Source organism: Pseudomyrmex gracilis, unplaced genomic scaffold (genome assembly GCF_002006095.1).
Source record: "Pseudomyrmex gracilis isolate BER0280 unplaced genomic scaffold, ASM200609v1 scaffold_51, whole genome shotgun sequence".
Classification (NCBI taxonomy): Eukaryota; Metazoa; Arthropoda; class Insecta; order Hymenoptera; family Formicidae; genus Pseudomyrmex; species Pseudomyrmex gracilis.
The window spans coordinates 587522-611655 of NW_018020635.1; the positions used below are offsets into that span (position 1 = coordinate 587522).

At 44.8% G+C, this 24134-nt stretch overlaps 1 protein-coding gene across 1 annotated transcript; it reads left to right on the plus strand.

Moving 5' to 3' along the window:
- The first annotated feature begins 2169 nt into the window (after positions 1 to 2169).
- On the plus strand, positions 2170 to 23104 carry LOC109853575 (mucin-17-like). Its single transcript, XM_020425818.1, has 8 exons — positions 2170 to 3722; positions 3918 to 5865; positions 8775 to 8900; positions 9306 to 9416; positions 10180 to 10366; positions 16479 to 16660; positions 20831 to 21071; positions 22126 to 23104. Exons 1-8 carry the CDS (start codon positions 2170 to 2172, stop codon positions 22371 to 22373), a joined length of 4596 nt encoding a protein of 1531 aa, XP_020281407.1. The 3' UTR covers positions 22374 to 23104.
- The last annotated feature ends 1030 nt before the right edge of the window (positions 23105 to 24134 follow it).

Below are 24134 nucleotides of genomic sequence, written 5' to 3' on the forward strand. Positions count from 1 at the left end.
CAAACGAGAATACTTTCTTAAAACTCGTTTATTTATTTATTTATTTTTTTTTTTCGTTTCTTTAACGCGTTCTCAAAAATCTCGCGTGGGAGGTTCGCCGCGATTTCGAGATTAGACGGGGATTCGCATTATTCAGAAACCGAAGTCAGGGACGAATTCGTGTGTATGTATTCACAAACGAGATTGTGTGTGTGTGTGTGTGTGTTCTCCGACGGGCGAACTTGGAATATATCTGCGTTGAAACGACGCGTCTCCAAGTTGTTGAATTGGTTTTCGCCGCGGCTCGATGAGAAGATAAACTTTTTTTCAACGGCTCTTTTCAAGGAAAAAAAAAAAAAGGAACGAACACACCCACCGAATAAAAAACCGTATTTAAAATTCGCATATAAAATGTACTTTATTTGAAAATTATTGTTCTCCTCTGTGCGGGGGGGTATCTTGAACATTTTTCCGCACATTACGGCGATATACGATGTGCCCCGTACGTTAGACTCACGTCGCAAATAATCTCGCAAATCCCTATAGAATTCTAGAAACCCTTTCGAGTTCATTTCAAATAAAAATAAAAACGTTTGGGGGCAGAATAATACGTATCGGACGCGAGTGAAAAGCAGAGGAGCCGCCGACCGACTCCTCCCGTCTCGCGATAATCCTCGGATACGCAAAGAGAGATTTGGGGAACTTCCGAAATCTCATCCCACGTTACGAAGTAGCATATTGATCGCTTTAACGAGCCGACAAGTTGCACCTTCGTCGCTGTAAATTCAGTTCGTTGCGAGTTTTTTTTTTGACCCAAAGAAAGGAGCTCGAGAGAGGATAAATTCGCGACGCGCGCGCGGGCATCTCCTCGTCTCGATTCCCGCGGACGAGCTCTTAATGATGACCGCGTGCGGAACATGCTTGTACGTTGGAGATTACGGCGCGCGTTCTACAGCGGGCGTTTTACAACGCGGACGAATTTCCGAAGCGAAGCGAAACGCCCATTATCCGCACGATAGGGTTGTCGGCGTTACCGCGCGATCACGAGAGAAAACCAGAAATTCTCTCTCGAGCGCCGTCGAAGAGGATCGTTCGAGAGCGCAGCGACGATCAATCGTCGAAGAAATCGCGCATTGAGACGTTCAGTATTTTTTTTTTATTTTTCGCGACCAAAATTTCTTCTACTCAGCGTAACACAAAATATCTATCTATCTAAAGGTTTCTTTAAAAAACATTTTTAATCTCAGAAGCGACGCTGAAAAAAAGTGAACGTTCCGGTGTTCAGAATCTTGCAACAAAGTGGACCGGCGACGGGATGGGGGGCGTGACGTTTGTAAATCATTTCTTTGTAGAGAGAAAAAAAATAACTCGAGCAGGATGTACACACTTGAAATTTTTACGCGAACGCGACGGAGGGATTGTTTTTGCAAACACGACGAACGATTACGCGGCGGAACGAAGCTCGTTGGACGGAGAGGAGGAGGTAACGGTACCGGACCCTCTCTCTCTCGTGTCCCAAACCGGCCGCGAGGAGGAGAATCACCGTTACTTTTTAAAGAAGTCCGCGCGCGAATTTCTTTCCCGGCGTCGATCTCGCGACGTGCACAATCGAGAACTCAATTAGAACTCGTTGCGGAGAAGAGCCAGAGAGAGGCGGGGTGTCGATGTGTGTTCTTCCGGTTTTCACACCTCGGAGAAAACAATTCTGACGCGATTGGCGAGCGCCGGTCTTTATTTATTATCGCGCGCGGGAAAGAAAATTTTTTATTCCTTTTCCCCCCGTTCCGTCGCGGAACCGTGCCGCGGAACGAACCGGAACTTTTAATAATCGTTGCGTGTTACGCGCCATGTCATTGTTCCGCATGCGGGATCAATTAGCATTTTAGAAAACGCGCGCGGTTATTTATTTACACTTCGTTGAGACGCGCGTTTCTTCGACGCGCGTCGTTCGGGCAGATAACATCTGCCCGACGGCGCTAAATGCTCTCGCACACACAAACAACAAAGTAATGAAGAGTCCGCGGGAAATTGTGTATCTTCATATTCCTTCCTCCTTTCCTTTCGACTAATGAGGTAATTGCGCGGAGAGTAACTATTCTAATTATTTTACGTAATAAAGTCCGAGAGAGAAAGAGAGAGAGAGAGAGAGCGGAAAAAACCGAAGTAAACCGACGATGGTATTTTTTCTTTATGTTCGCAGACGCACCGGTCGGAGATGCGCATCGTCGAGCGCGCACGTCCTCTTCGCACGCGGAGCTGTCGAAGGCTAAGCGCGAGCAGGCGCTGCGCAACTTGCTCGCTCGCAGACGACAGATTCTGAACCAGCGTGTGCACGAGTCGTCGCCTCGAATCGCGTCGAGTCGCGCGCCTCGACCCGGCGACGCCACGTCCAAGGATCCTCCGGACATCCTCGAGACTCAGGAGACCAGACACAGCGACTACGTGACCAGCGCGCGAACGGAAACGACCGGGGAAGAGAAAACTCCGCCGAGGAAATCGGTCGAGAAAATGATCGAAACCGAGTCGCAGACTCCGAGAACGGGGTCAAAGATCGAGGTATCGACGAGCGAGTCTTCGACTTTGTCTCCGATCGTCGTCTCGAACGGTCAAAAGTCCGGAGACGCGGAAACGCGCAAGAAGAACACCGTGTCGATGCCGGAGTCGCTTTACAATCACTTCCGACCGGTCGAGAGCAACATCCCCGTGGAGGACATGTCGCAGTTTCTGTACTTTGGTCAAAAGCTTCATCCGGACGCGCACAATATCACCGGCAGTAACAATTCCGTCGAGACGACGTCGAGTATCTCGGTGCCGACCTCGTCGCGCCGACGTTACTCCGCGAAGAGATTCAGCGCGACGATAGCCGCGCCGGCGGAGGAGATCGTCAACGACGAGATGAACATAGCGGTGGATCGTCGCACGGTCGAGAAGAACCAGGTGTCGAGGATCAAGAACACGTTCAGAAGCCCGGGCAACGGACTGTATTACCGGAAGACGAGGCCCACGGCGGACGTCGCGTCCAACGTCATCCCGAGCAACGAGTCGAGCGGCGATCGGCGCGGCGACTCGTCCGCTCACGCGGAGACTCAGGATCGGACTCTGCGGGAGAGAGGAGTCGCCGCCCACGTCGTCGACGCGGGCACGACGACCCAGATATCGCGACGGCGCGACGACGCGGAGAGTGAAACCGCCGATGACGAAAAACTCTCGAACGAGACCGTCGCGAGCGGCGAGAGCCTTCGGAAAATGACAAATGACTTTGTCGAGGAAACGAATGTCGGGAAAAAAATCGAAGCGGACAAAGTCGTGGATTCAAAGAGCCTGACAAAGTCGTCCGAGTCGAGACCGACGACGACGAGTGTCGAGAAGGTGAGAACGAGATCTCGCGAGTCGAGCATTGTCGAGACGTCGTCGTCGCCGAGACCGACGGAATCGTCGACGACGCTGCGAATTGTCGTCCCGGACGACAGTCCTCTGGCGCTGCCGAGTTTCGCGACCGAGAACGATCGAACGCATAATACCGTTAAGCAACCGGTATCCGCGGATTCCGTCGCGGATCGACGACCGGTTCGCGATGATAAAGCGCCGAAATCATCATCGACGACGTCACTTACGACGGAACTGTCGTTGTCCGCGACGACAGGTGTCTCAAATTGGCAGCGGCCGCAACCTCAGCAGCAACACGTGTACGCGTACACGATAACGAACGTGACGCGATTGTTGCGCAACTACACCGGACCTGGGTTAAGCGAGGAAGAACGGGGAGGAGGAAGTGCTGGTCGTCGTGCTGGTAGTAGCGGTGCCGAGATAACGAGCGCTGGACCGTCGCAGCGGCGGCCTCAGCAGCAGCAACCATCGCCGCCGCCGCCGCCGTCGTCGTCGCCGCCGCCGCCGCCGCTGCTGCCGCAGTCTTCTCCTCTTCTGCTTCCTCGTGCCAGTATAGAACCGGCGCGAACGCCGGCGGGACTCAGTACCGGCGCGACCGTCGAACCAGTCGCAGTCGCTGAAGCGTCGCCCACTGTTGTTGTTGACGGCCTGGTGGGGGAACGATCGAGGAAAGTCGCTTTGCCACAGCAGCAACGGGCAAGCGGCCAACGAGCGGCAGCTGCCGCCACGAACGATAGTGTTATCTCACCGACTAGACCCGTCAAGTCGGCCGAGCCCGGAAGCGGGGAACCGGTCAGGTGGAACCAAGCCAAGTCACGAAGCGGCGTCGAGCAGGAGGGTGCTAATGACCGCAGGTTTCTACGGAAGAGCGCGAGCGCGGTGCTGAATCAGAGATCGAACGTCAACGAAGAATCCTCGGTGGTGAACAACAAGCGTCGCCGAGTGCTGGCACCTCAGAGCGGATTGAAGTCCCCGAGCAGCAGGAGATTGAAGTCCGGTGAGAATCGAGAAAAGGACAGAGTCAAGGAAAGGGTGTCGGTGGTGAACGAGGTTCGATCATTGAACGGGACGGTTGGGGACCGCGGTAGGATTAATTCGGACAATGAGGCACCGAGTGTCGGTTCTCTTCGGGAGGTCGCGCGTGCGGTGAACGAAGTGCCGGGTGACAGCAGTCCGTCGGAGAGCGTCGTTATGGGGAAGTTGAGTCGAAATTCGAGCGCCGAGACAATGGACGATTTGTCCGTCGACGATGTAACGACAACGGAGACGGTGGACGTCAAGTCCGACGTTTATGTCGCGGAGGACGTTGTCACCGCGTCAACGGTGATGAGTGACGGGGACAATGTTGGGACCGAGGACAATCAGGATGTCGCGAAGACCGACGCGAACGTGACGGACGGCGTCACCGCCGCCGCGACGACCGTGACAGTGAACGAGCAACTGGAGGAAACTGTCGCGACGACCGCGAGCGGTGCCACGCCGGCAGCACCGGTTTTTCCAGTCACTCCCAGGATACTGACGGAAGCGGAAAGGACCACCGTCGACGGTTCGGAGACTTTCACCTTGAGGCCGACGGACGTGGCGAAAGCGCCGGAACCGAACAATTTGGATCCCTCCGAGATCCAGAAGAGGTATCGGGCCAAGGACGCGACGACAACGTCGACCACAACAACGACCACAACAGCGTCGCCAATTCGCGATGACACTCGTCCCGCGGACGACGCGTCTTCGGACAAAAAATCGGAAGTTTCGCCGGTGACAGAAAACGGGAAACGCATTTCCGGCGAGAGATCGCCGGAAGTCAGGGCGCGTAATTTGTCGGACAAGTCGAAAGACAAAGACGACGTGTTGCCGATCATGCATCTGTACAACACGTCGGACATCTTCAACGGCAGCGATCGAATGGACGGCTTTGCGCGCGGCACGGAACGGCCGCGAGTGGTGCTTCCGGTGGAGAATCCCGTGAAGGAAGAGGACCTGAGTCCTTTAACGACGACGGAGAAGACACCCGAGCCGACTGTCGTCAGCACGACGGAAATCGGCGGAAGCACGTCGACCACCGTTCCCGTTCTCAAGTCTAAGGAACCGACGGTGACACCAAACTCGCGCAAAAACAAACACGAGGAAAATCGCGAGAACACCACCACCGCCGCTCCAACCACGTTCTCCAGAGGATCTTCCTTCGCGCCCGTGGCCGCAAACAGGACCAGGTACAGGCCCGCTTATCATCACTCGACCCTGCCTGAGTACAACGGCACGATATACCATCCCGCCGGGCCCAACAGGACGTTCTTCGAGACCGGCGGGCCGATCTCGGTTAGTCAGCGCGAGTCGATGATGAACGTCAGTGATGTGATACTGAAGCGTCACGACGGCGACGCGATCGCCACCCAGGAAACGGTCGCCGTGGTCACCTACATCCTCGCAACCCTCGTCGTCTTTCCCATCGCCGTCGGTGTTGGGCTCATTCTCAGAAGACTGATACTTAGGAATCGTAAGGTGAGCGTTTGAAACGCGAGCAAAGTGGTTTTGAGGTCGCGCGCGATCTCGCGGGATTAGAAAGTGTTGCTTCGCGATTTATTTTATTTCGTCTTTGAAGCGCGGGCGCGCCGATTGAATATATCGGCAACGAAATTGCCTAACGCGCGCCGTTGTGTACGGAGAAGAGCGCCAACGTGATCCTCTTCTCTCTCTCTCTCGCAAACACTCCTTGCAAAATAACGCGATTTTAATTGGATTCGCTTTCAATTCTCCGCTCGCTCGCAGAGAAATCATTCTCGCGGAAAGAAGAGGACAAAGCGCGTTGAACTCCGTTTTTAATTGAATGCGCGCCGCGGCGGAGGTTTGCGAATCTTCCCCGTTCGTTACGAGGAGCTGCAGCACCACTTACGTACCGTTACGCAGCACGCTCGGGGATTATCATGGCGCGTTAGTCGCATTTATCACACACACACACACACACACACACACACACACACATTAAGTCGTTCGTTATCTCGTGACATCGACGAGATTTTAGCCCGACACGCTGCAATCGTGTCAAAATTGCTTCCGACAGTCGTCGTTTGTTAGTCGCAAATTGTTTGTTGTCGATCAATTCCGACGCGCCCAATAAACTCACAAAAAAAAAAAAGTATCTGAATATATTACATTCCAAAAGGTCGCGCTTTTTTTTCCTGTCGCGAATGAGTATCAAACGCGGTCATCGAATAATTTCCTTTGTGAAGGTTGGCTCGTTCTCCCTCTCCCCCTCGCTTCGATGATGATTCACGAAATGGGTAATGATCTCCCGTCGGCAATTACAAGTTCATTGTATGCAGAATATAATCTCGCGATGTCTCTCGAGGAGGAGGATCGAATCATCGGACGCGGAAAGTCGTGGTGGCGGCGCGTGTTACGATAATGAGAAAAACGAACGCGCACGGATAATAATAAGGCGTAATGCGAAAATTGTCGAGCTCATTATCCTCTCGATCATTTCTTTACCGCGGAATTTTCCTTCGACCGAGATTGCGGAGAAAGAAACAAAAAATCACTTCTCTCTGGTGTCACGTCACGTTGGAAAACGAGAATAATAATAATAATTCAATACGCGGGAATGTAATTGTTCACGCACACACTCGCTCGCGTGACGCGCTCGAGACACTTCGCGATGTTTCTAACGAGTTGCACGTGACGCGAGTTGTGTGTCAAATTAAAAAATTGTTGGATCGACAATTGGATTTTGCACTCGGCAAAGTGCAAAGTTGTCGACATCGATAAATCTTTGCTTTGTGATTTAAAAAAAAAAAAAAAAAACAAGAATTAAAGGTATATTACAGAACGCAGAAAAAATTTCCGGAAATGACATAAGCGAAATTCTTCGGCGCGAGAAATACAGGTAATAAATAATAAACGCGAGCATAAATTTAAATTTAAACCGACAGTCGTGGAAATAAATCTGAACGAAGGTACAAAGGTGGACGGTAAAAGAGAAAAAAAGGAGCATGCAAATGGGGAGGGGGGGGAAAGAAGAGGAGAGAGAAAAAGAAAGTCGAGTGTGCGGGAACACCAAATAAATAAGCCGGGGGACCGTTTCGGGATCTTGTCTCACGGGAACCGAACTCGGGCGCGCTGTGTTCCTCCTCTCGAGATTGAAATTTCATCGTCGACAGGGCGAACGCACACGTTGTCCTATACTCTTTTCGATACGTTCGCGTAGCACGAGGCGTTCCTCTCGCGCTGTGTGCGGGTGCTCTCTCTTCCTCGAAAAAAAAAAACACGACGCGCGCAACAATAAAAACACAGCGCGATTTTTATTTCGCCTCGCGTATCGATTACGTCTCCTCGATGTAATTCGCTTCTCGATAATAAATCACCTTCGCTCGTTCTTGTTCGATGTCAATAAGCGCCACGCGGAACAATCGATAAAAAAAAATTGTAATGGATCTTTGACTCGATTAAATGCAATTTTATCCGCGATCCAATCATTGACGCAATTAGTAAAATAAAATCATTGACAAGAAAATTAAGTTGCGAAAAAAATAAAACATTATTTTTTGTTTTAATTGAACATTTTCTGTTATGTTAATTATTCACGTTCTATTATAGTTGCCATGTGTGTTCTCAGTCGTAGAAAACATTGACAAGAAAATGTAATAAAAAAAAAACAAAAAAAAAAATTTTTATTTTGACACTCCTGGCCGAGGAGTTTTTTTCGCAATATTTTAAAATTAGTTAGGGGGGTATCCGGGGTCTCTCATATGTGAGATGCAATTCCAGCATCCCGTATGAATTCAAGAATTGAGATTTCAATTAAAAAAACACTCACTTGTAAAAATTTACAAGTTGAATTCGTTACATGTGTATATACATATATATATATATACACGCACAGTTTCCGCTCAAACATCCTGCGAATGGCTCGCAAGGCCTTATATATTTCTTGTTATTAATTTCAACGAGACTTAAGTCATAATTGTTTAAAAAATTTTTAATTCATTTTTTTCAAATAATTAAACATTTTTTATATTTTAATTGTTCGCGATTCTCGCTGCGCCCTGTTCCTATAGTTGTAGAAAATATTTAGATATTTCATTCCCATATAATAGCACACATCTCTCTCCGACCGTCATTTTTGCGTTTTATCGTTGTCGTAACAAGTGTCATCGCGTAGTTTCACGCGTGTTCGCGCTACGTTTATCTAATTTTATGCCGGCAATATTACTCGCGGAGATACGTCTAAGACGGCGTCGGTGATCCTCCTCGTTGCCACGCGGCCGCGATCCGCGTCTCCCAATTAAAAACCGACGTGACGACCGATTCGAGAGAGGCTCCCCGACGCGCGCGCGCGCGCGCGTGCAAACGACGACGTGCGGTAATGCTGTGTCGCATGTTTTAGTCTGACGTTGAGTTGCTTATGCACGCAGGTGCTCGAGGAGTCGGACACGTCATCGGAGATAAGCTGCAGAAAGGACGCTCTCAATCTCGAAAATGGCGATTTCAAAACGTCCATCGAGAAGGCGATCACGAAGCTACCGAGGATACAGCACTTGGTGAGAAATTAATCAGCCCCGTCGATCCGCGTTTAATTAACTTGACAGTTAATTAAACAATAATTATCGTTCGGAGAACGCGTTCAATTTTTGACGATTTATCGAAAAATCGCATTTGATTTAAATTATCTTTGTCGCGCTCGCAATTATTCGCGTACGTTAATTGCGCAATAAACAGATTTGAGTTCGTTACGTATATAGCGAAAATTAACGTCGGTGGAAAGTACGGTGGAAAGTTTGTTTTCCTGGCGCGGAGAAAAGTTTGCGTCACACACACGTGAATTCCGCGCGCGTAAGATAGACGGACGTTCGCTTTCACGCGCGTGCCAATTACTTTTTTTTGACTGTTGATGTGTTTTCTAAACTGCAATTTACACTGGTCTATCACGATTCTATCCTGCACAGTGTCACGAAGCTGAGAAACCGCCGCCTCCGCCGTCACAGGAATCCAGATGGGAGTTTCCCAGAGATAAGCTTAGATTACAAACCGTCCTCGGGCAGGGAAACTTCGGTCAGGTAAGAAGACATTTTCAAATGCTATTGAAAAAAAAAAAAAAAAAAAAAAGAAACACACACGAGCGAAGTCTGTAATTTCCGATCGTTCGATCTGAAGTTTTTTATTTTCCAAAATATTTTGCTCTCGCGCGCGGGAACGTTAAACACTCGCGACAAATTCGGTAGCTTTTTCCTCTCGGCTCGTGTCCCGCTCTCAAGCGGGATTTTATCTTTATATACTCGAAAATATATATACGCGGCGAAATTTCAGCCGCGTTCATTCGTAATAACAGCTATTGACATGTGCGATTTGATCGCGCCGCCTATTCATGAGGCGCGGGTAACAGACAGTTAGCGTAATTGTTGGCATAATCGAACTGATTATGCAAAATCGATTGTGGGAAACGGCAGAGAAGTGCAATCCGTCACGATAGATTTTTTTTTTTTTCGATACGAATTAACGATAATAAGACGAACGATCAAGAAAATTATATATTTTTAGAACATCGCAATACGATATAACGTTCTTAATTGAAAAACAAACGTGGACGTTATTCCCTTAATAGAAAATTATACAAAATTAATTAATTGTCGTTCATTAACAAAACCACTCGAACGTAACTGTGTTTTAAAAAATTTACAAGAAATGTCGTACAGAAGTATATTATTTAAAAATCGCGAATTAATTAATTGTCGTTTATTAACGCAATTATTTGAGCGTAACTGTTGCGTTCAAAACAATTTGCGAGAATTGTAACAAAAATGTGATTTAATTAAACGTCAGGTATGGAAGGCCGAGGCTGACGACTTGACAGGTCATCAAGGCACAACGCGACTGGTTGCGGTGAAAACTGTCAAGGAAGGCGCTTCCGATCGGGAAAAAGAGGATTTAGATCGAGAACTCGAGATCATGAAGCAACTTGGCAGTCATCCGAACGTCGTGACACTTCTTGGTTGCTGCACCGAGGAAGGTAAGGTGTCATTTACAATTTTTGTAAATATTCAAATTCTCTCGAACAATAAACATCATTGTTTCAGTTATTTGTTTTTTTTATGTTCCCGTTTGCGCGCTGTGTTTAATCATCTTTCGTTTTTTCGTTTAACGAAAAATTACTTCCACTTCGATTCATGAGCACGAAGCGCGCATCCTCGCGTGTACGATATATAATTAAACTGGAACGTGAGAGACACGCCACGCGGCAATCGGCACGTACCGGCAGCGCGACACGCATCGTGCAATTTCCCGCGGAAGCGCGCACCATTCTCCCCCCCCCTCCTCCCCCGCGCGCTCTTTCGAGCCCACATCGCGAGCGTGTAATCGGCGCCCTGCACCTGTGCGTTGCACCGGGGCCTGCAACTGCAGCCTGCTCGTTGAATCTTCCTCATTACCGTCACTTATCTTCGACCTTGCGTGTCGCCGCGATCGCGCGCGCGGATCCGCGGCGAAACTTTATAAAAACTAATGGCGTTTTAACTGCCACGGCGCGCATCTCCCCGACGGCAGAAACGCCGTTGTATATGGTAATTAAGTAATCAGGCATCCATCGCGAGAGGAAGATGGAGATATAGAGAATCGCATTCGGTGGACTCTCCTCCGATCCGCGAGGAGTGTGTGCGTGTGTGTGTCTTGACGCCGCTCTCTCGGCGTATCTTCCTCCACCGACACACCGGTCGTCCTTGTGCGATTTAATCGCAAAATTCGCGAGTTTCAACGATCTAGCGAATTAATTCAAATTTCCGCGAAACGACACGTTTTTTTTATCGCGAAGCGACGCGATAAATCCCTATCGCATTCTCGTTTTTAATACGTAGATACACGCCGTGACTCGATTCGCGCCGCAATTTATTGCGAACGTGCCGAAATCGGACGAACGTCTGCGAAAAACAGGTTTATTTATTTATTTATTTTTTTTTTTTTTTTTTTGTTTTCGTCCATCGCGTGTTTACACGTCAAAAATCGATAATCGCGCGTAGTCGAGTGATTTATGTCCCGCGTGTTTTATATCGGAAAGATAAGAATAAAAAAAATGATGAAAACGCTGTTTTCTCCCTGCGTCCGCGCTCGTACAATAAATTAAACAATTATTATGATAATTGCGTGCGAATCGCTTTGTTTGCACAGAAAGATTTATCTGTCTCATCTCGTGTAATTGTCGTTATCTACGCCGCGGCGAATAATTGCAGATAATTTCTTAACAAACGGCGACAGCTCGACGAATAAAAAATCACCGTGTAATTCGCTTTTGTTATCTTCTCGATTATTAGCGGAGTGAGCGATTGTTTGTTAAAAAAATCGAAATCGTTCGTTTGTCGCGCGCGCAAATTCTCGAGAAAAAAAATTACGAAACACATTATCCAAATGTCAGAAGATGTGTGTATTTTGTTTTTCCTCCTACGTGACGCAGTTCCGTTCTTTTCTCGCGAATCTCTCTCCGCGAGTCTGTGTAAAAATACCGATGATCGCGCTCGTCGATTTGCAAACAAAAGTATGATCGATGATGGATCGTTTCTTGGTAATTTTGTTGCGACGTTTATTGAGAACCGGATAACCACGCGGCGTATTGCATATTGCTTCCACAAAACCGAATCGATTAAGAACCGGAGGAAGAGGATCGCGAGGATGCGCCGGGGGGGGATTTCATTTCCGAAAGTAATCGCGCAACGAATCGGCAAAATGATTTTCACTCGCGTAATTGCTTCGGCAAATAAAACCCACGTCTCGATCTCGTGAAAACTCGCGACGACGGGAGTGAAACTGCGAATTGGCGCTTTTTCGCGTTAAAAAACGACGATGCGCGAGAAACAGCAGGTGTGATGCGAGAAGCAAATACAATATTTTTATGCAAAACGCGATTCGCGTTATTCTCAAATAAAATCGTGTAACATATTACATTGTAAACAAAAATATCACACGATGCGTATTCTGAAATGATATTCAGAAATTTCTTTTTGTAAAAACAATGCGCAAACAATTGCGAAATCTGTAACTGTGTATTTCGAAATTTTTGTTTATTTCTTAAATCGAACAACAACTGACCGAATCGGTTCGAGATGTTTTTTACCGCGCGACGACCGGTAGAGACATCACAGTCCGCTCGAACGGAAGCCCACACGTGTCGGGCCACGAAGAAGTAGAGAGAAACCATTATACGTCTTTGGCTCGACGCTACTCGATATCGTCGTTTCTCATCGTTTCGTATAAATTTCCATACGATGTGTGTGCTCCCGTTCGCGTTGCACAATACGTCTATTTAAGCTCTCGTGCGTCCTCGCGAGACGATCGGTTTATTACGACGTTCCCGTCAAAGAAGAGATCGAAAATGGACAAAAAAAAAAAATAAAATTCGAGCGACGACGCGATCGCGACATGCGTGTGCAATCCATTTCTACTTAATAAAATTACGTAAGTTTATTTATACAATAATATGTTTGTTAATGTGTTCTTTTTTTCTATATCATAATTTTCCGTCGATCAAAAACCTCGCGCCACGGAAAAGATAGCTTCCTTTCTTTCGGGGGAGATTAGAAATCTCCCGCCTCGCGATAATACAGCACACCGGTAAAACAGAAGTTCGTCGAAAAAAGTTTTTGTCGAGGAAGCAGAGCGTGTACAAGATACTATACTAACTCGCGCTTTAAAACATTTTCTCTGCTCCGACAAACGTCAGAGTGAGCGCGAATCAATCATCGACGGTTGTCGAAAACGTGTTTCACGATTCGAAATCCGAGGATGTGCAAGAAACATTGTTCGAGCGCGAGAGAAAAGAGATTTACCGGTGCGCGGCCCCAATTTTGTTTCTCGTTGAAAACGAAGATAAAACGCGCTCGTAGCGCGAGAAAACGGGATGATCACGGCGGCTAAACTCTTTTTCACAACGAGATTAAAAACGCAACCGTCTCTCGAACGTCGTCGCATATCTCGAGGACTTGGTAGTTTCTTCTTCAAGGGCTCGCGGCACAATAGAGAACGGGAATACAGTTCGAACGCGATATGGGCTCTCGACCGCGTAATAAAATTTACGACATTTAAATTTCGGAGCTCCGCTCCGCGCGCATATATCGTTTTGCGACCGCCACGTCCGCATTTCTTCTTCGTCGTCCGCGTCGTGGCAGCGTTCGTCAAGAGAAAAAGGCCTTTTGACCGGTTTATGATCGCCGTTCGGAATAATAAAACTCACCGTCGAACCGTCATTTCGGTCACCGGAGAAAATTATTAGCGACCAAACAACAACCGAACGGTGAAGATAGACTTTACGAGTTCAAACAAATTTTTACGCCCTTGATGTAAAAATAAAAAACAAATGGAGGGGCTCCCCTTTTATTTCGCGATAAATTAACGATGAGATAAATTTTAACGCGCGTGATGCTGAACGTAAATACGATTGCAGTCGCATCAAGTTGTTTTTAATTATCGAGAAATTTTCTTTCTCGCTCTCTCTCTTTTTTGGTTCTCCCTCTGAGTCGAACTGAATCTTTTAGACGCTCGTTCAGATGTGTATGTGTTGACATCTGGAACGCTATACCGGCAGAAATTCGCAGGGCACCCTACTGTGTTTTCTATAATAAATTCTTTATTCATTTATTATCAAATTCTGAATAATTTCTCTTTAATATGTAAAATGCTTAACTCACTTCTTTTCTGTCTTATTTCTGATTTATTTTTGTATCTTTTGTTATTATTTGATATTATCACACATTATTTATTGTTTCTCAATTATTATTACTTTTATTTTTACTTTTATTATTTTTATTTTTATTTATTTTTTATTATTTTTATTTTTATTTGTTTGTTTATTACTATTATTTTTCGATTTTGTTTTGTTTTATTTTATTCTGATTTTATGTAAATAGTTTTCTTTGCTTTTCTGCGCTTGAGGGGAATGTTATTCCCAGAGCGCATAATAAATGAAGCTTCAATCAAAATCAATCAATCAATCTTTTTCTTTCTTCGTCGACAATAAAAATAATTCGCGTCACGAACGAGAGGTTCTGTTATTCGGTCATCCTTTCGTTATTTTTCTCTCTCTCTCTCTCTCTCTCTTTCTGATCAAATTTCGGTTAAATATGTCGGACTTTACGAACGTGTATGAAATAGGAGCGGCATTAAGAAGCCGGCATTCCTTTAAAATCTCCGATATCTCGTCCCCGTGACACGAATTTTTCACGCGAGATAGCGAGCCGGGAACCGAAGACGTCGCGCGACACGGTTTCGAGTCGTTTTTACTTTTACGACGACACGTCGCGCCTCCCTCTTGACCTCCTCATTCTTTGTCGTTATCGTCGGCAAGTGTTCCAAAACATTTGACATGGAATTAATTGCACACGCGCGTCGCGCCGCGAGGCGTAACCTCGTAAGCCTCGAGAGAATCCTCGATTTGCAGAAAAATCTCCAATGCCATCGCGCGCACGGGTTGCGTGTTTCAATACGAGAGAGAGACAGAGAGAGAGAAACAATTTGCGTATCGCGAGACGTTGAGATTAAAAACGAACGCATCTCGACTTGTTTTTCTTTCAACACGTCGGAGAAAATAATATATATATTCTCTTATCGCGTCGCTTCGTCAATGCGAACGTGTTTCCACTATTATTATGTGCAAAATATGATTTACGTAAGAGACGTGTGCGCGCGCGATACCGGTGTGCCCACGTATCGTCGCGCACCTACCTCTCTACCGCTTTGCATTCGTCACGGCTATTGTATCGCACGCGTGCCATATCGATCGACATAGGCGCGGGGTAAGCGCAATTTTTGCGAGCCAAACGTTCGTTGGCGCGAACTGTTGTTTTTGTTGGCGCAAATCCAACAAGCGTCGCACTTGCAAAATACAACGGACCCGACGGTGTATCGAAGATCGTACGAGAGAATTGTGTGTGTTGGTATTTTTTAACAATTTTGTATAAAAAATTACTTTTACGTAAAACAAATTTTTATTAAGACTGATTTTTGATCATTTAAATCTGCTTCGGTATATTTTTTTAACATTTTATATTTAAAAAATGTAAAATATACTTGTCATCTCCTTTCAACAAATTTTCAATCTCGATTTTCTTATATTTGACAAAAGAGACGAACGTACGAGTGAATATAAATTTGGTAAATATTGTTATAATATTTGTATTAGCACATATGCGCGCGGTCTTCTACACGGCATTATTACGTCGATCGCAAGTCGATAAACCGTGCGCAGCACGCGCGGCTGATAACGTACGGCTCGATACGAAGGAGGAAAACGAATAATGTCGTAAACATTACGTCAAATTTAATCCACTCTGTAAAACATATCCGGGGATATCGCGCGCGAACGAGCGTCGCAAATGAGAATTATCTGAAGGGTGGCCCTAATGTTGGCCTAATATGAGAATTATACGAGGGCGTGAGAGAGCGAGCGCGACTTCATAAGTTACAATCAAGCGGGACGACTCTTGTATTACAAGCGCGCGCGCGCACATTTCGAGAAGTGCGCGATTTTAAATTGCTTGGACTTTAAATCATTTCGATTCTCCCACGTTCTTGCGACAAAATAGATATTGTCGCGGAGTATATATTCGCGCTTAACAATAAATCAGTAAGTAATAACACTTATAGAAGTTCCGCGCATTTGCAACTCGAGCACGTCGAGCGTATTGACGTATTTTTCTCCCGGGTGTACAACCGGGGATTGTAAACGAGGCTCAATGCGTCGTCGTCGTCGTCGAATGCAGTCGGGAAAAATTTCACGAAGCCTTGGAAAGCGTAACAAAGCGCGCGCGCGCGCGCGCGCGAGCGAGCGAGGGGAAATGCCGCTTCGTCTATGCGCGCGGCGGCAATATTTTTCAGGCTTTTGTCGCGTCGCGCATTGAATGGCAAAGCGCCTCGCTTAAGAAAGAGTCCGCACATGTCTCCGCGCGTAATACCGTTTGTCTCGCGGAAAAAAATCGCGCTCATTTGAATGGTATGAGTAACGAGTCGCGGTGAATAAGTCAGCGGCGTTTATCCTTCGATTGAGATCTCTCTCTCTTGTGTTCGCGCACACTTTACGTGGCGCGACACGCTCCGTTTTTCATGAATACACACACGGCAGCGTTGATCTTCTCTGATTACAGAGCCTCATTATCTCATACTGGAGTACGTCATGTACGGCAAGTTGCTCGCGTATCTGCGCGATCACCGCACCAGGCAGTACTTCTACAACTTCAGCGAGGACTCCGCGGCTCTGACGTCCAGGGACCTCACGGTTTTCGGATACTGCGTGGCCAGGGGCATGGAATATCTCGCGTCCAAAAAGGTACGTATGTTCGTCTCTTCACCGAAAAAATTATATTCTTGTAAGTAGAAGATTTTATACTTAAAAAATCTTCTTAAAGATTTTAGATGATATTCTTCTGAAATTAAGAATATATTCGTTATTTAAGAATATAGTCTTTTTCGATAGTGAGATATATATGTTTTTCTATAGAGGCTTTTTATATTCTAATCAGTATATATTCTTATCAATATTACTATTTAGAGGATTTTCCTCTTAAAATAAGAAACTCTCTTCTTGGCGCCTATTTTAGTATAAAATATACTTAAAGTAAGTGGGATATCCTCAAAACAAGAATACAATTTTTTCGGTGTTGTTAGGACGATTGAATGGTCAGTCGAAAAAAAAAAAAAAAAAAAAAACAACCTGTTGTGATTGTATTTTTAGAAGCAGAAAAACCGCTTGAATTTCAGCAAACTGACTAATTAGCGGTCGATTCGTATTCTATTGTATTTTTTGCGGACGAAAACAAACGCGTCGCACGCGTTTGTGCTGATTTCAAAGAGGTTCGCGAAAACGACCTTTTCCATTGTCGAAGCGGGCAGTAAAATAATTTTTTATGTCTCATCGATTATCGCATCTCGAGACGCGACCTTGTGTCTCGATGACACGAGATCGTGAAACGTCGATTCGCGAAATGTCACGCCGATCGTCTTTCATTGCGCACAACTAGGCTATTTGTTTACGAGCTGAAAAAACCCGGCGAGGTCTCATCGGCGCGACTAATTATCGCTCGCGCTGAGAAGAAAATTTTTCTCAATGTCGCGTATTTATTATATTATTACGGAGGTAACAAAATCTCGTATCGCGTTACGCCAATATATATTCCAACAGTCCTTGGTAACGTTACGTTCTCGATTCTCATAACCACGACGCGCGGCGTGTTGATTAATCTTTCTTTGATTATTCACGCGACTTATATTCGCGAAGGTTTCTCGACGTAACGAATTAATTGTCGTCCCCGCTTTGCGAAGAAAAAGACCGTTTCAAGACCGACCGCTTGATGACAATTGCTTCACGCGCGGTTCTCGCTCGGATCTTTTGTTTTATTTTTCTGAATGACGTTCGCACGTGCGCTTTTGTTAAATACAACTGTGGAAAGAAACTGGCGACAAATTTCGACGCCTCGATCAAATCGATGCGCGGCGCGAACGTTTAAAACTCTTTGGCCAAAAAAATCCGTCGTTAATTTCCGACTCGTTGCGTGAGTGTCAATCGATTTATGTTAATTGTTCAAAATATTGCACTTGGAACGCTATTGTTGAACCTTACATCTTTAATAATTAATTAAAAAAGTTAAAAAAGAATTTATTTTATTTTAATATAAATGATAATAATTAAAATATTTTCACATAAAAATAATATAAAATTCTTAAGACTTCAATATTTAAATGTTATTTCTTTTATATGTTTTTCGATGTTTTTCTCGTAAATACAAACGCGTAATAATTCTTTAAGTAAGTTTGTTACTTGCCGCGCGCGTATCGGTAAAGATTTTGCGGCCAATTATTAATAACCTTGTTCGCGCTCGCATCCGAGAAACATGGCGATCGTTGTCTTGCGCAACTCGAAGCATAAATTGACAAAGTTACAGTTGCGGTGATGCAAAGGTAAGAATTACTAGTAATATAACGTATCTTCGTAGTAGTATCCTCGTAGATAGATCGCGCGCGCTCGCGCTTGCGCTTCGGTTGTGCGCGAGTTTAATATTTCTTTTTTTTACGCGCGAAGAAATAATTTTTGCGCGAAGAATTTACGACTTCTCGAAGTTGTCGGTCGCGCTTTGATTCTAGAAATTAAATTTGATTTGTATATCTCTCGTGCATATATATAAAAATCAAAACAACAAAAAACAGCCCGTAGTGCAAATATTCTTCACTTCGCGAGATACACCCTCCACAAAAAATTGAGAGAGTCCCCTTCGAGGATGTTCTCCGACAAACAACTCGCTAATAATGTTTAATCTCAAACATTTTCGCGCTGTCGTAAAACCTCTCCCCCTGCGTGACGTTTCTGCTTGCTGATCTGTGTCACTAGGCAAAGATTAGGTTTTTATTACCTACTTGTAAAAAAAAAAACAAAAACAACAAGGTCCGAAGGATACTTTGTCGAGCGTTTCTTTGTCCGAATCGAAAGCTACGTGAATCGTCAACGACTTTTTTACAATCTGATCTGCACACGATCTAACTATTCACGTGCTGCAATAAAAAATTATAACGTGTGTCGTAAAAAACAATTTGTACGTCAAAATTACGAGCGTACTGTCGAAAACTTTTTTATTTTCTAAAGAGAAGATAAACAGTTTTTTATATTTTGTATATATTTTCATATTGCTGAATAATTTTAGTAGAAACGTGAAGCGCATGCGCGGACGCGATTTTTAACTCTCTTTCGAAGTATAAATACATCTGCAAACATACCGACGGTCATTACGAACACTTAATATACCGAACTTTTTTAATAGCGTGAAAGAAAAAACGCCAACACGAAGTTCGCGATTTCAACGTAAACCGGTGTCCGAAAAAAATTCTGTCAATATTATGCGCAAACAATCGAGCCGCGCGAAAGTTGCGCGTTAATCGAAGTGCCAAGTTATTCCGCCGCGCGCGTTCTTGATTAAAAAACACGCGAATTCCGCCGAACGAAGCAAATATTTCTTTTTCGCAACTCGTCGTTGCCCCTCGCGCGTCCGCGTTTCGCGACGAGGAGGAAATCTCACGTGTGCGTCCTCGCGGATTTCGAGGAGGACGACACACGACTGACGGTAATTAGGGGGAGGAGAACAAAGACCAGTCGAACTCTCTCGCGAGCGCTCGATCGATTCAATTGTCGGTTTCCGTGTCGCGTAACAACTTCGAGGAAACACAAGGCAAAAATTATTTTCCCGAGTTAATAGACAATTACACGTGGCGCGCGCGCGCAAGCTAAATAACAGTGCGCGCGTGCCAGCTGCGTATATACGCAGCGTCGTGGATGCATTCCCCGGATTTCCACATTCGAGTTAAAACCGCGCGCGGTCTCTTAATGCGCCGAAATATTTCGCAACATCACGTTTGCATCACAGGTATCAATAATTATTGTTTGGGTTTTTCCTTCGCCGCGCGTTTTTTTTTTTTTTTTTTCGAAACTGACGAAATCTCGTTCAGTCGTACGCAACAATATGCGATTATTCGAATTATAATTTGCAACGGAGAGTTATTACGCAAGGATTATAGAGATGTTTAAGGAAAAAAAGTTTTATATTACACGTGAATACATATATATATATATATATATATATGCATTCATATATATATTCTCACATTCACGCACAACATCCTGCGAACGGCTCTTCATGTCCTTATATTCATATATTATTAGTTTAAAAGACTTATAGAGCCTGAGAGTAATCTCTATTTATCACTAATTGTGTTAAAAAAAGTTTTGCTATTACAGAATTATATTAAAATTAAAATAATAATCAAAAAAAAATCTTATATACATATAATAAAATTTTGATAGTACTGGAAGTTCTTGTTTCAAAACATTTTATTGGCGAGACAAAAAACTTCACCAGACTTAGCAAATTTTTTTCCGATCTTATAGTAACTAATCTTGCCATTTCAGCAAACTTTTTTTTTGTGTTCGTACAAAAATATTTGATCAAATTAAAGATCTTTTTTTTTATATTTGATAAGTAAGCAGTCGCAGATGTCTCTTCCACCTGTCATCATATACGCGCGCGGAAGATCAGAAACGAAATTTATGTATTTTCCCGTTTTGTCGTTCGTTTGTTCTTTCAAGAACATCCTCCGCACAAGTTGAACATCGCGGCCGATCGACACACCGCTAGATTTATCGGGTCTACGACGAGAATGGCGGAGTGTCTCGCTGAAATAATATTTGCCTTCGCGCGTTAACACAGAAGTTCCTCCGGCGACTTCTGTGTCACGCTATCCCGTTTTGTCGGATTCAAGGCTGGCGGTTTTTCTGGAAGCGAATCCTCGTTCGCATCGGACAATACCGGTAATACCGTGTAATTGACCGTCAGGCCGCGGCGGTCGGCTAGTAGGCCGTAAAGCAATCGCACGCGTAAATGGAACACGATCGGTGCCGTCGATGCTATTGCCCGTCGTTTTATCGTCGGTTGACTCCGTTTTCTCTGTTGCGCAGATCATCCACCGCGACCTCGCCGCCAGAAACGTTCTCGTGGATCACAACAAGCTTTGCAAGATCGCGGACTTCGGCATGTCGAGGTTCGCCAACGAGGACGGCGAGGTGATCGAGACCAGACACGGCAGAAACGCCCTGCCGATCCGTTGGATGGCCCCGGAATCGTTAATCTACTCCCTGTTCACCACCAAGACCGACGTCTGGAGCTTCGGCATTCTGATGTGGGAGATCGTCACCTTAGGTGGGTGTTTCTGTCTCGGGCGGAGACTCAATTTTTTTTTTTTTTTTTTTTTTTGTTTTCTCACCGCGCGAAAAGAGATCGGTGTAAATTGTTGCTGAACAAATATTGAAACGTTCGCGAGAACTCGCTCGTGTCTCGCTGTTATTTGATATGAAAATAAGGACACACCTGCCGACATCAATGGAACTATTGCAAAACAGAATGAAGAATAAACACGCGCGTTGTCAGCTTACGCTGCGTTGCAGCTTTTTATTGTTTCTCCACTCGTGAAATTTTTCATCACTTTTATTTGTCGGAATCGGAAAAATATATTGACTTGTGGATTGATTGAGAATTTAATTGCGAAATAAATTAATAATTTTAGATCTTTACCTGTGAGTAATTTGTGTTTTTTATATAATATATATCAGTGTATTCTAACTCAACATTTGTAGGCAGATCTATCACCTCATTAAGACTCGAGGATGAACTCAAGAAGACTGCATTTTTTAAAACACCTCCATCAGCATAGCGTATTTATTTTATTTTATTATTTGTTTTTTTTTATATATTGTTAACACTGAAGATGACTCAAGTCAAGAGTTGAAACGTTTGTTATATATGTTATTAATGTAGTTGTTAATTTGATAATTATATTATATATATATATTTTTCCTAACACCCATTTATGCTCGTTTATGTCCTTATTTGGATTCAGTACTTATTTTTATATTACGAGCGAGAATAATTTCTTGATATTTTAATAATTTTATTTGAAAGAGAAGTCGTAACATAGTAAGTGTAACCGGAAAGATCCAAGTTTTTGTTTAAAATAAAAAAACGTCTCGCTTACAAATGTGCAAACAATTACGATTGGCTACTCTTCACACATGTGTAAGAAATATCGTCCCGATATCCACCCAATGGAGAAGAGATTCGTTTTGTATCTTGTTAGAACAACTTTGCGTCACAATTGCTAAAGGTCGGAGGAGGTCGGTGCGTGCGCGCGAATAATATCGGCGTTTCCGAGCGGTTAATGATCGCACTACCTATGCGTTCCTCTCTCTGTCTTCAGGTTCAACACCGTACCCGGATATGACGGCGCGGGAAGTCATGCGGAACGTGCACAACGGTTATCGACTGGAGAGGCCTTCGCACTGCCGAAGCGAGCTCTTCAGGGTGATATCTCGTTGCTGGCACGCCGATCCCGATCGCAGACCGGAATTCCAGACTTTACGCCGGGATCTCGCCCAGCTACTTGAGGACAACATGAACGGCCACTACGTGGATCTCGAGAGCTTTGCTTCCGAGTGCACCGACTGAGAGATAGAGAGGAAAAGAGAGAGAGAGAGAGAGAGTGCAGAAGAAACTCCCGGGTTTATTGGATTACATTCCCTCCCGACCGCATCGCGGGAAATCGATTCGCGCGGAGAGACGCGCGTTGGCATGCGATGACGACGATTCAGGAGAACAGGTCCGGAACTATCTCGTGGGAACAGAAGAGCGAATTGAGATTATCCTATCCGGATAAGAACTCGTTGTATTTCCGGAAGATGCGGAATTGCATTTCCTCACTACGTCTTCCGATGGTTATCGGACTCCTGTGAGAGTCGTCGAAATTTCATGCAAGCGTTAATTCAAACGCGTTAATCGCAAATTGTTAATTGTTAGGACGACGCGAAGAATGTCGAATCGACGTTCAGCCGAACAATCTGTGCGCGCGAAGTAATCCGAAATCCGTCCGCGAAACTCGCGAGATTCGATTCAGCGAGTTTCTCGCATTGCTGTGCAATTGTCCAAGCGTCAGGATGCGCGTTATAATTTATTACGCGGGGGTACAAGTGTGCGCATCCACAAACGCGCGATTAATCACGCGGATTTTCGATTCCGCGCCGCGGAAGCACGCGCACGGGATGACGATAAAACACAGGAACGCTGTAACGCGCGATGCTGTGATAAATGACGGAAATTAAAAAAAAAAAAAAAGAAAAAAAAAGATTACGCAATCGAAGAATACTAAGAGACGCAACGGAAGTTTACAAAGTCCGCAAAGGTATAAATAACTCATCAAACTCTAGCGTAGTATTACCGCGTATAAGTGTAGTATCTTGTAGTTACGCGCACGACGAGACGACTCGTGTTTGTTTCGTAAATGCGCGTCTTGTATTTACGTCTCTTCTCTTAACTTCATTTGTAACGGAAGAAAACTGCGCGGGGGGAAAGAGGCAATTTTTTTTTTTTTTTATCACGTTGTGTACTTACACGCATCGTAGGGGGAAATTGCGTAGTTTCGAATGCGACAATTTGCGAAAAAAAAACTAATAAAGCGGATTATTGTTGTCAACAAGTCACTGTCTTCTGGCGTTTATTTATTATCCAGAAAAGTCTTCGAAAAAAAATGTCAATTTTTCAAAATTTTGATTTTTTTACATCTCGAAGAGAGACTCTCGATCTTTGCGTCGCGACATCTGTACATATTGTATTCCTCGTGTTACATATGATATATATATATATATAGATACACATAGATATATATATGAATATACAAAGCATTATATGTATATGTACGCCGGAAATCAAAAAACACTGACGTCCCACTTCTCTTGCATTAATATTGTAATAATAATAATTATTATTATCGCTATTAATTATCAATCGTTACACATGTAGGTACATATTATATATATACATATATATATGTGCGTCTCATGTTTCCGATTGCGCCCGGCGCGTTATTCTTAATCATTCTAGTCTTTTCGTGACGCGTTCCGGGGCGGCGATTGGGGGCAACGATAATATATCGCGCGTCGTTCGCTGTTCTTGTTCGCTTCTCGAGAATGCGAGAACATTCGTGGCGAATTAGCGATATATATACGACGTGAGCCGCGCAGTCGACTCGCTCCGGAAGATCGATTAAAGGCCCACCACTATCAGCTGACTCTTATATTGTAATTGAAATATTTTTATATATGTATATCCCCCGGCTATCCCTTTTGCGAGAGACGTTCCTTTCCCGTTCTCGTTGAAACGACATTTTTCGCTCGTTTTTCAACCGTTGCATTTCGCGAGCGTTTCTCTCGCAAA

What these genes read in the sequence shown, in the direction of transcription:
- LOC109853575 (XM_020425818.1), top strand. Translation starts at nt 2,170, where the DNA reads ATGTTCGCAGACGCACCGGTCGGAGATGCGCATCGTCGAGCGCGCACG. An exon ending in TACCGAGGATACAGCACTTG is followed by an intron (nt 8,901 to 9,305) that starts GTGAGAAATTAA and finishes TATCCTGCACAG; the next exon opens with TGTCACGAAGCTGAGAAACC. An exon ending in AATATCTCGCGTCCAAAAAG is followed by an intron (nt 16,661 to 20,830) that starts GTACGTATGTTC and finishes TCTGTTGCGCAG; the next exon opens with ATCATCCACCGCGACCTCGC.